This window comes from Schistocerca americana, chromosome 4 (genome assembly GCF_021461395.2).
Source record: "Schistocerca americana isolate TAMUIC-IGC-003095 chromosome 4, iqSchAmer2.1, whole genome shotgun sequence".
Classification (NCBI taxonomy): Eukaryota; Metazoa; Arthropoda; class Insecta; order Orthoptera; family Acrididae; genus Schistocerca; species Schistocerca americana.
The window spans coordinates 95,422,098-95,435,190 of NC_060122.1; the positions used below are offsets into that span (position 1 = coordinate 95,422,098).

General features: G+C 42.6%; 1 protein-coding gene across 1 annotated transcript in view; it reads left to right on the forward strand.

The window, feature by feature from the left end:
- The first annotated feature begins 1,071 nt into the window (after positions 1 to 1,071).
- LOC124613277 (tubulin alpha-8 chain-like) overlaps positions 1,072 to 13,093 on the forward strand; it is a 65,639-nt gene continuing 53,617 nt past the window's right edge. The window contains exons 1-2 of the mRNA XM_047141971.1: positions 1,072 to 1,284; positions 4,631 to 4,865. Coding sequence (XP_046997927.1) covers positions 1,072 to 1,284; positions 4,631 to 4,865 — 448 coding nt within the window. The remainder of the gene's footprint in view (positions 1,285 to 4,630; positions 4,866 to 13,093) is intronic.

A 13,093-nucleotide genomic window follows, 5' to 3' on the forward strand; every position in this document is an offset into this window, starting at 1 on the left:
TCTCCTTCGCCTACAGGGCCTAGAAATGTGAGCTGTGGTTAAGCGCAGCCGAGAAGGCTCCTGTGACGCTTTGCACCCTCCCTTCACATGCACTGCCCTCAGGGCTGAGACAACAGGTACACTATCATTAGGATGAGGTGTCCCTAGAACTGAGCAACAACAAGCATCGGGTAGTGAATACAATAGCGACAAGCACAGATGCTGCCAAACATTCACAAGAACTTGGTAATATGTGAATATCGCCCATATTGCAATGATTTGACAATTTCTCGTATATTGTCTATGACACTGCTCCGTAGCCTTCCTGTATCACAATGACATCATCGTCTGAGAGGCAAGACTTTCACCGTGTTACCAGACATGACACAAGTAAGATAGGGCTGCCGAACCCCTTCTTGATTGTTGTGACAGACTGATCTGCAGCATAGCCAGGGTGTAACTTAGGCCAGAATGTGGCAGTGTGGTTCTGAATTGTTACAAAACAAGAAATATCCATATCCAACAACGGCGCTGATATTGATGTTGAACATCTTCACTTATTACTTTTTCACAATCGGTATCATCATACAGCCACAGAGACGAGATCAAGTCATTCTAACTGACCGCTGGATTGGATAATGTCCTCTGACACACGATTGCTTCCTCCAGGCCCATTTGAAAGAGTGTATCCTCTTCATTTATGAGGGAGCAGCTACGTTTTGATTGGTGACGAGGCATTTATTGAGGGTGTGTAGAGAGTGGAAGAAAGCATTCGGCAGCTTTTCATTTATTTGAGTGCATGTGTACAGTGGGAGAATACGTTTACTTTGATTATGAGAAGGCAACCCATGCATTGGTTGGGGACTAATATTTTATTTTGAATGCGCCTTTTTTCTTCTCATACCACAGGTGTTGACAGGAACAGTTAGTATTTTCCTGAGACTGCTTAATACAAACCATTTTCAAAATTTTTCAGTTCTATCTTTAGACACATTTTCGAAGAGCTTCATATGCTCCTCTATTTTTTTAAAGTTTCTTGCTGTCGTGAATTTCGTTCTCTTTGATTTATTTGCTTTATATTTAAATACTACGATGCCAGTCACAACCACCACGCGCTCTCTTAAACCAAATGATAACAACAAATTAGCTATTCTCAAAAGGCTAGCAAACTGTGCAGAATTAGTACATGCAATGACATTCGCATTGGCAGAAAGTGCCAGCCCAAGAGTGTCACTGACTGACCACAATCCCACAGGGGCTCTAACTGTCAAATACCAATGTACTCAAAAGTCTAGCTGCCCCTCAGTCAGTTTATGTTAATAAATGCATTTCTATTCTAAGAGTGTTTTTAAGAGGAGTCTTTAATTTTGTCAAATTAAAATAAATTTTAAAATACACATATGTGCCCGTTGTTCCGCCAATTTATCAGTGAAATTCTGCATTTGTAAACAATCGATGACTGTTGGTTAATGAATCGAAAACTGCAGCGCCACAGATCGCTGAAGAGACAATATCGATACTGTCTAACAGACAATTACGATTAGCTGATTCGCAAGAATCATGCATGCAGACTTTTCAAACAGAAGTTGCTGTTTTGTCGTATGTTCTTACCTTATTCATGATCGAAGTGCAGGTGTGGAGTTTAAATGAAGTTACAGTAGCACAGTGGAATACAAATGTATGGACACCTTACAAGAGGAATATGGTACTTGCAGTATCCGTATATCAAAAGCAATATTGATTAATTAATCCATATCTCTGCCACGAGCGCTTCCATTCTGCTTTGTTTTAATCACTTCATTCACACTCCATACCTCAAGCAGGAAAGAACGCACGACAACATAACTTCTGTTTTGAAAGTATGGTTCTAAAAGTACTGCAGTCGTTAAGGTATATTGCTTCAAGAAAATGTTTTAACATTTTGCCAAGTAATCTACATCTGTTCTCGGCAAACGACTGGGGAGTGCATGGTTGAGAGTACGTCCCACTGTACCAGTTATCAGTTTCTTCCCGTTCCATTCTCGTATTGATCGCAGGAAGAACGATTGTTTACATGCCTTCGTCTGTGCTGTAATTAATCTAAGCTTGTCATCACGATCCCTATGAGTGCGATACGCAAGGGTGTAGTATATTCCCAGAGCCCTCAATGAAGCCGTTCTTGAAACTTTGTTAGTGAAATTTCTCGGAAAAGTTGGCTTCTATCTTCAAGAGTCTGCCAGTTCAGTTTCTTCAGCATCTCTGTGATACTTCCTCAAGGGTCAAACAAACATGTGACCGTTCGTGTTACCCTTGTTTGTATAAGTTCAATATTCCCTGTTAGTCTTATTTGGTACGGGACTCACACATTTGGGCAATATTCTATAATGGGTTGCAGAGAGATTTGTAAGCAATCTCTTTTGTAGACTGCATTTCTCCAGCATTCTAGCAATAAAGCGACGACTACCACTCAGCTTATGTGAACGTTCCATTTCATATCCCTACAAAGTCTCACACTCTGTATTTGTATGAACTGACAGATTCCAGCGATGACTCACTGATACTATATTCATAGGATCCTACGCTTTTTTCGTTTTGTGAAGTGCACAATTTTACTTTTATGGACATTTAAAACAAGTTGTCAATCTTTGCATCACTTTGAAATCATATCAAGATCTGACTGAATATTAATGCTTCTTTCAGGCAGTACTTCATTATAGATAACTGCATTATCTGCGAAAGGTCTGGGATTATTATTATATTATCCACAACGTCTTGATTATACAACACGAACAGCAAAAGCCCCAACACGCTTGCCATCGGTACATTCGAATTTACATCTAAATCTGAGGATCACTCTCCATCCAAGATAATGTGCTGCATCCTCCCTGATAAAAATCTTCAATCCTGTGACAAATTTCGCTTGATGCCCCATATGATCGTACTTTTGAAAACACACGAAGATGTGGTATTGAGTCAAATGCTTTTTCGGAAATCAAGAAATAGTGCATCTGCCTGACTGCCTTAATCCAAGACTTACAGGACGTCATGTGAGAAAAGTGTGAGCTGCGTTCTGCATGAGCGATGTTTTCGGAAACCGTGCTGCTTGGGTGGAGTACATCATTCTAATCGAAACACTACATCTGTGACTCTTATGAATCTGTTGGTCGTAGTTGTCTGTTACACGGCGTTGTTTCTTCAGCGACTTGTTCTTCAGAATCGGTCATACGTTTGTGCGGTCAGGTCCACAAACGAGGGCGAAACTTTGACGTCAACGTGGCATGTCGATAACGTCATCGGGCAAACCCTCCGGTTTGTGTCGTAAACCGTAGTTAGCGTGTTCCCCCCCCCCTTTTTAATGGGTGTGGAGCGTGTGGCACCCCAACTCCAGGGTTTTACCCGCCTGCCTCCCTGGTTGCTCCAGAGGCCCAGTGTCCTTTTAGACTTGTCAGAGTACTGGAGGAGCTCCACTGCTGCGTTTGTTTTTACCTCCTTATTTTACGACATTTTAAACCAGCATCCCGACCATGTACCAGTATTTACGGATGGCTCTAAACAGGGGGACTCTGTTGGTTGTGCTGTTGTTTTCCCTGATCGAGTCGTCACGTTACAGCTTCCTGCGGCGTTTACCATTTTTGATGCCGAATTGTTTGCGATCTTGCGGGCATTGGAGCAGATGAGATGTGTTCCCAGTCTTAAGTTTCTCATCTGTTCTGACTCACTGAGTGCCCTTCAGACCATGCAACACTTGTACCCAGCGGATACGGTCGTCCAGAACATCCATGATGGCCTACTCCACCTGCAACGGCAGGGGAAGGAGGTTTCTTTCTGCTGGGTGCCGGGGCACGTGGGTATTAGGGGAAACGAACTGGCGGATGTGGCTGCCAAAGATGCATGTTCCCTCCCTCACGTTGTTGAATGTGCCGTCCCCCTCCATGCTGTTACCTCCCTCCTGCGTTTTCGTGTTACGCGTCAGTGGGAAGAGGAGTGGCTGGCAGTCGGTGAACATAAGCTGCGTCTGGTCAAGGCCACCACGCGGCCATGGCGTACGTCCTACCAGTCATGCAGGCGGGATGAGGTTCTCCTCACTCGCCTCCGCATCGGGCACAGTCCCTTAACGAACGGTTTTTTACTCCGGTGGGAGGACCCCCCAATCTGCAATGCTTGTGGCGTCCAGATTACTGTCCGCCACATTTTACTTGACTGTCCTTTATTGTCTGACTAGAGGGCGGTGGTTCCTTGCCACCGGATTTGCCCTCTATCTTGCAAGACGACGCAACGGCTGTGGTTAAGGCCTTACGGTTTTGTGTCCTGTCCAATTTGTTGCCTCGGATTTTAGGGAGAGGATTTTAATGTGCTGCTGGGTGACTGGTTCACCCAGGTTTTAGGTAAGAGGTCCGCCAGTCACGATTACCTACTTGTTTCACTTCGATTTCTGTTCTCTTTTCCTTGTGTTTCCTTTCCTTTTTAGTGCGTTTCTTCTCCTCTTGTCTTGCCTCAGTATGTGAGGATTTGGAACTGCGTCAGATCTGTGTCTTTTAGCCGTTCCCCTTGTTCGCTGTCCTTCTTCGTCCATTCACCGCAAGTGTTACTGTTTCTATGCGTTTGGGCGCTGATGACCACGCTGTTTAGCGCCCGGAAACCTCGAAGCACATACACACACATTAACGGGAAGGCGCTGTGTTCGCAGCGGGAGTGCGTGTCGGTGCACATCGGGCAGGCCGGCGTGCAGATCGGCAGCGCGTGCTGGGAGCTGTACTGCCTGGAGCACGGCATACAGCCCAACGGCCGCATCCCCTCCGACAAGGTGGCCATCGACACCGAGTGCTACACCACCTTCTTCTCGCAGACCGAGGCGGGCAAGATCTCGCCACGCGCGCTCATGATAGACCTCGAGCCCACCACCATTGGTAAGTCTGCCTCTGTCATGATGCTTCGAAATCTTTAATACATGAATACATTGTGACGAATCATAGAGCTGATTCAGCTGTCATTATTTAGAAAAGCACCTGGTATTCGACTCGCGCAGTATACATGGTGGTCCATTGATAGAGACCGGGCCAAATATCTCACGAAAGAAGCGTCAAACGAAAAAACTACAAAGAACGAGACTTGTCTAGCTTGAAGGGGGAAACAAGATGGCGCTATGGTTGGCCCGCTAGATGTCGCTGCCATAGGTCAAAAGGATATCAACTGCTTTTTTTTAGTAGGAACCCCCATTTTACCACATATTCGTGTATTACGAAAAATATATGAATGTTTTAGTTGGACCACTTTCTTCGCTTTGTGATAGATGGCGCTATAATAGTCACAAACGTATAAGTACGTGGTATCACGTAATATTCTGCCAGTGCGGACGGTATTTGCTTCGTGATATATTGTTGTTGTGGTCTTCAGTCCTGAGACTGGTTTGATGCAGCTCTCCATGCTACTCTATCGTGTGCAAGCTTCTTCATCTCCCAGTACCTACTGCAACCTACATCCTTCTGAATCTGCTTAGTGTATTCATCTCTTGGTCTCCCTCTACGATTTTTACCCTCCACGCTGCCCTCCAATGATAATTTGTGATCCCTTGATGCCTCAGAACATGTCCTACCAACCGATCCCTTCTTTTAGCCTCAAGTTGTGCCACAAACTTCTCCCCGATCCTATTCAATACCTCCTCATTAGTTATATGATCTACCCACCTAATCTTCAGCATTCTTCTGTAGCACCACATTTCGAAAGCTTCTATTCTCTTCTTGCCCATACTAGTTATCGTCCATGTTTCACTTCCATACATGGCTATACTCCATACAAATACTTTCAGAAACGATTTCCTGACATTTAAATCTATACTCGATGTTAACAAATTTCTCTTCTTCAGAAACGCTTTCCTTGCCATTGCAAGTCTACATTTTATATCCTCTCTACTTCGACCATCATCAGTTATTTTGCTCCCCAAACAGCAAAGCTCCTTTACTACTTTAAGTGTCTAATTTCCTAATCTAATTCCTTCAGCATCACCCGACTTAATTCGACTACATTCCATTATCCTCGCTTTGCTTTTCTTGATGTTCATCTTATATCCTCCTTTCAAGACACTATCCATTCCATTCAACTGCTCTTCCAAGTCTCTGACAGAATTACAATGTCATCGGCGAACCTCAAAGTTTTTATTTCTTCCCCATGGATTTTAATACTTACTCCGAATTTTTCTTTTGTTTCCTTTACTGCTTGCTCAATATACGTGATATATTACCCGTGTTAAAATGGACCGCTTACCAATTGCGGAAAAGGTCGATATCGTGTTGATGTATGGCTATTGCGATCAAAATGCCCAACGGGCGTGAGCTATGTATGCTGCTCGGTATCCAACGGCATCATCCAAGTGTCCGGACCGTTCGCCGGATAGTTACGTTATTTAAGGAAACAGGAAGTTTTCAGCCACATGTGAAATGTCAACCACGACCTGCAACAAATCGGGATGCCCAAGTAGGTGTTTTAGCTGCTGTCGCGGCTAATCCGCACATCATTAGCGGACAAATTGCGCGAGCATCGGGAATCTCAAAAACGTCGGTGTTGAGAATGCTACATCAACATCGATTGCACTAGTACCATATTTCTATGCACCAGGAATTGTATGGAGACGACTTTGAACGTCGTGTACAGTTCTGCCACTGGGCACAAGAGAAATTACGGGACGATGACAGACTTTTCGCACGCGTCCTATTTAACGACGAAGCGTCATTCACCAACAGCGGTAACGTAAACCGGCATAATATGCACTATTGGGCAACGGAAAATCCACTATGGCTGCCACAAGTGGGACATCAGCGACCTTGACGGGTTAATGTATGGTGCGGCATTATGGGAGGAAGGATAATTGGCCCCCATTTTATCACAATCCAAATAGTGCAATGTATGCTGATTTCCTACGTAACGTTCTTCCGATGTTACTACAAGATGTTTCACTGCATGACAGAATGGCGATGTACTTCCAACATGATGGATGTTCGGTACATAGCTCGCGTGCGGTTGAAGCGGTATTGAATAGCATATTTCATGACAGGTGAATTGTTCGTCGAAGCACCATACCATGACCCGCACGTTCACCGAAACTGACGTCCCCGGATTTCTTTCTGTGGGGAAAGTTGAAGGATATTTGCTATCGTGACCCACCGACAACGCCTGACAACATGCGTCAGCGCATTGTCAATGCATGTGCGAACATTACGGGAGGCGAACAACTCGCTGTTGAGAGGAATGTCGTTACACGTATTGCCAAATGAATTGAGGTTGACGGACATCATTTTGAGCATTTATTGCATTAATGTGGTATTTACATGTAATAACGCTGTAACAGCATGCGTTCTGAGAAATGCTAAGTTCACAAAGGTACATGTATCACATTGGGACAACCGAAGTAAAATGTTGCAAACTTACCTACGTTCTGTATCGTAATTTATAAAACCTACTTGTTACCAACTGTTCGTCTAAAATTGTCAGCCATATGTTTGTGACTATTACAGCGCCATCTATCACAAAGCGAAAAAAGTAGTCCAACTAAAACATTCATATTTCTTTACGTACTACACGAATATTTAATAAAAAAAGTTGGGGTTCCTATTTTAAAAAGCGCAATTGATATCCGTTCGACACGTGGCAGCGCCATCTATCGGGCCAACCATAACGCTATCTGGTTTCCCCCTTCAAGCTAGACAAGTTTCGTACTTTGTAGTTTTTTCGTTTGATTCTTATTTCGTGAGATATTTGGCCCGGTCACGATCAATGGACCACCCTGTATATGGCAGTAGTTCCCAACCTTTCTTAAACCACTAACCCTGAGTGCAGTCGGACATTAGCTAGTACCCCTGCCCTCCCCCCCCCCCCTCCCCGCCCCCCGTTTCCGCACCCCTCCCCCGTATTATCACCATCTTTAGCACCTAACTTAACTGTAGAATGAAACGCTTTTCTTAGAACACTTTTATTTTTAAAATGAAGAAAGATGAATGATGTTTATGATGTTTAGTTTGTGTGTGTGTGTGTGTGTGTGTGTGTGTGTGTGTGTGTGTGTGTGTGTTTGAGAATGAATGACGAAGGAATTCGAGGTGCATCGCAAGTGCTACCCATAACTCCCTCTCAGAAAAGAAAGCTAACTATTGACAGTGAGGCTACACACTTGTTACGCAAAATGCTGCCCCTGCATTACTCCTCTCCATTGCGGTACTTGCTTGACCTGCAGATGCAACCCCATTTAAAATCGATGTTAAATCCCATAGTGCTCAGAGCCCATTTAAAATCAAACAAGTTCAAATGTGTGCACTATACTTACTGTTCGTAAATCGCTCGATTGCTGCATTCCGTACATCTGAACTGGCAGAAATTGAAAGATTTCAGGCTGTTAATGCTTTGTGTCTGAGTACAATCACAAATAGTAGTAATAATAATAATGCTGTGTATAGCACTATAATAGCCCTTAATGTTGTTACTGCTGTGTCATGCTGTCAATCAATTGATTTATCTGTTTCGAAGCGAGTAATGACGCAATTTCTGGACTACTGCAGGTACTTTCAACACATTGGAGAAGACATATCCGTGAGATATTTAACATTTGTTACGTATATGTCTCAGTTTCATTATTATCGATGTAGAGGACGAAGCACAGCATATAAGTGTAGTGGATGGACTACGTGAGGAATCTGTAACCTCCATCGCATAAATGCTACTAACTAAGAAAAATTTATTATTGATAACTTTGTAATCAGTATTGGTAACGTCCATGCAGCAGTGGATACACCGGTTCCCGTGAAATCACCGAAGTTACGCGCTGTCGGGCGTGGTTGGCACTTGGATGGGTGACCATTCAGGCCGCCATGCGCTGTTGACATTTCTCGGGGTGCACTCAGCCTCGTGATGCCAATTGAGGAACTACTCGACCGAATAGTAGCGGCTTCGGTCAAGAACACCATCATAACGACCGGGAGAGCGGTGTGCTGACCCCATGCCCCTCCTACCCGCATCCTCCACTGCGGATGACACGGCGGTCGGATGGTCCCGGTAGGCCACTCGTGGCCTGAAGACTGAGTGCTATGTAATCAGTATTAGTCTTACAAAATTGTGTAAATAGTAATGATCTTTTGAATACAATTTAGCTTCGAGACTGAAACACAATCTAATCGTTTGATTTTTACCCGTCAGAAAATTTCTTTGCAACTCAGGGGGTAATTACTCCAAGGTTGGAAAAGTTTCTGTTGTTGTTGTGGTCCTCAGTCCGAAGACTGGTCAGATGGAACTCTCCATTCTTCTCTATCCTGTGCAAACATATTCATCTCCAGTTAATTACTGCAACCAACATCCTTATGAATTTGCTTACTGTTTTCCTCAGTGGTCACCCTCTACGATTATTACCCCATAAACTTCCCTCCAGTACTAAATAGCTAATCTTTTGATGTCCCAGAATGTGTCCTATCGACAGATCTCTTCTTTCGGTCAAGTTGAGCCACAAATTTCTTTTCTACCCAATTCTGTTCAGTACCTCCTCATTACTTATACGATCTATTCAGCATTCTTCTGCAGCACCATATTTCGAAAGCTTCTATTCTCTTATTGTCTAAACTGTTTATCATCAATGTTTCACTTCCGTACACGGCTACTCTCCATACAAATACCTGCAGAAAAGAGTTCGTAACACTTAAATCTGTATTCGATGTTAACAAATTTCTCTCCTTCAGAAACTCTTTTCTTGCCATTGCCAGTCTACATTTTGTATCCTCTCTACTTCGACCATCATATTGCTCCCCAAACAGCAAAACTCATCCACTACTTTAAGTGTCTCATTTCCTAATCTAATTCCCTCAACATCACCTGATTTAATTCTACTACATTTCATCATCCTTTTTTTTGCTTTTGTTGATGCACATCTTATAACAACCTTTCAAGTCCTATCTCACGCCCTTCTCAACCGCTGGTTCCCTTTTACGTCGTCTGGCTTCTGCGTACGTCGTAAATAGCCTTTCGGTCCCTAATTTTGCTCCTGCTATCTTCATAATTTCAAAGAGAGTGTCCTAGTCAACATTACCAAAAGCTTTCTCTAAGTCTGCAAAAGCTATAAACGCAGAGTTTGCCTTTCCTTAACCTATCTTCTAAGAGAAATCGTAGGGTCAGTATTACCTTGCGTATTCCTGCATTTCTTCGTACTCCACACTGATCTTCCCCATGGTCGCCTTCTACTAGTTTCTCCATTCTTCTATAAAAAATTCGTGTTAGTATTTTGCAACCATGACTTATTAAACTGATAGTTCGGTAATATTAACAGCTTTCAGCACCTGCTTTCTTTGGAATTGGAATTATTAGATTCTTCTTAAAGTTTGAGGTTATTTCTCCTGTCTCATACGTCTTGCACACCAGATGGAAGAGTCTTGTCATGGCTGGCTCTCCCAAGGCTATCAGTAGCTCTAACGGAATGTCATCTATCCCCAGAGCCTTGTTTGACTTAGGTCTTTGAGTGCTCTGCCAAATTCTTCTAGCAATATCATATCTCTCATCTCCTCTTCATCTTCGTCCTCTTCCATTTCTGCAATATTGCCTTCAAGTTCACCTCCTTTGTACAGACCCTCTAGACACTCATTTCACCTTTCGGCTTTCCCTTCTTTGCTTAGGACCCATCTGAGCTCTTGACATTCATACGGCTGATTCTCCAAAGGCCTCTTTAATTTTCCTGTAGGCGGTAGCTATCTTCCCCCTAGTGAAATATGTTTCTAAATCCTTATTTATATGTTACTTAATAAAACTGGAAGTCATAAGAGTATACGTTAGGTGATTTTTATATTTTTTGCGCTCTTTGCATTTTGATCGTATAAATTTTTGGAGCGTTGTATGAAATTTTACTGCAAACAAAAGTCGTTTTTCTTGCGAAAAAGTTTTATTAAGTCGCAAATGGTTATGAACTTGAACTTGTCCATCAGTTCACACAGTCTGTCAATCGATCAACTTGTTCCTTGTTGCAACCTGTTGCCCGCTTCAAACTCGTGGATTCAGCTGTCCTCAGTCTTCATCTATTTTCATAAAATCATAGTAAAAGTGTTCTCCGGATTTCATTTTGTCTTATTGTACCGATGCTTCATTTTTAGTTGCTCTGCATATTTGAATAGACTTAAGAACTAATCTGCACTCGAAGGCACAAGCTGGCAATCTAAATTTTTATCATGTTAGTACAGTACTATTTCCTGAATCAAATTTTCAGTCTGCAGCCGAGTGTCCACTGATATGAAATTTCCTTGCAGATTCAAACTTTGCGCAGAACCGAAACTCGAACTTGGGGCTTTTGCCTTTTGGATGCAAATGCTCTAGCTTTCTTCCAGGAGTGAAAGTGCCGCAAGTTTCGCAGGAGAACTTCTGTGAGGTTTGGAAGGTAGGAGATGAGGCACTAGTAGAAGTAAAGCTGTGAGGACGGGTTGTGAGTCGTGCTTGGCCACCTCAGTCGGTAGAGCATTTGCGCGCGAAAGGTAGAAGTCCGAGTTGGTCTCCATCCGGCACAAGGTTTTAAGCTTCCAGGAAGTTTCGCTACTATTTCCTGTTCCTCATTGACTGGTTTTGGAAAAACTTTTTATTTCCTGAAACAAGTTACATGGCCATCTCTTTGTTACCCTATAATGCTTTAAGCTTATTACATAATGTACTTCTTGGAACTAAATATTTCTCACTCGCATCCCTGATTGTCATTTCTAGACTTCCGACTTTCCTTCGGCTTCCTTCATGTTTTTCTCATTCAGTTTATGTCTTGATTCTTTCAGTTTTGCCTATTGAAGAAAAAAACCTTAAAAGTTTTTATGCTCTTTGTTTTATTGCTTTTTCAATAGAACCAGAGAGTACCGCTTTGTTAGTCTAACATTCCCATTGTTGTTACTTGGGATAGACGTTGTCACAGCCTACAATATAGACAAAATACGCAGCAAAAGAAACAGTAAAAATGTAAAATTACATACCTGCAAACAACACAACATTCCAACTTTTCTGCATGCACCGAAAAGCTCGTTGTGATCGGATAAGTTGTTGCCTCTCCAAAACGCACTGTTGCTTCGGTTCAAAATCGCTTGAGTGATCCTGCTCCTCCACAGTTCACACTGCAGTGTCGCGACAGAGTTTAGAAATAGCTCTTGTCCAAGATAACCTCTGTCCAGTACTACCTGACTTTCCGCTAGTGCCGAATCCTTAGATCATAGACGAAACAGACCACAAATGACACCATTATATTGAAACCAACATCTCGATCTGTTGACGGATGGATTTTTTGCATCGGATTGTGGAGCAAATGTTTATTATTCTTTACTGTAATGTTTTCAGTTAAGATTTTCTCATTATATCGGCGGAGTCTTCTGCAGCGTTCACTTAAACAGTTCAATAAATATGTGTAAGTAATATTTTGTTCCATAGGTAAAGTGGTTTTAAAAATATCAAGAATTTCTAGGTTAGCATAAACTGTAGACTGAAGCTAAGGAGTGATAGACGTTATCGAGAAGCTGTGGATGTTCTTCTGGTTAAGAATATGTATTTGTGTACAAATGTTCTGAATTTATTCAGAACGGTCGTTAAATATCGGTTTCATAAATAATTCGTGCAAAAATTTGTTAAGTGTTAATTTCTTAGACGTTTTTTTGTTCACAACGCGAACATAGTAGCTTGTTACAAAATCAACAGCATTGGTAACGGTTTACGCAATGATGACGGACGAAGAAATGTTTCGAACCATGGCTAGAAAAGAGAGCATACACGGAAGAAAACTGCCACCAATTTTTATTATCCTCCAACATCTGACAGTTAAAATAGAAAGCCACCTTTTCGGAGAAATATACAAACGTAAGGTGCATATTATCTGTACTCTTATCAATACAAATCTAAAGGAAATTATGATGCACAAGTTTTAATCGTATACTTTCATTTTGTTTGAAACTACATTTAACTAAAGTTTGATTTGGTTTGCATGGAAATTGGCGAAAAGTATCACGGCTCGTTTTGTCCGTATGCTTAGCTGGGTGGTAACGTGCTTGCCTTCCGTGCAAGAGGGCCCGGGTTCGATTCCCGGGCGGGGTTGGAGATTTTCTCCGCTGGTGGACTGAGTGCTTGTTGTCCTCATCATCATTTCATCCCAATCACCGGC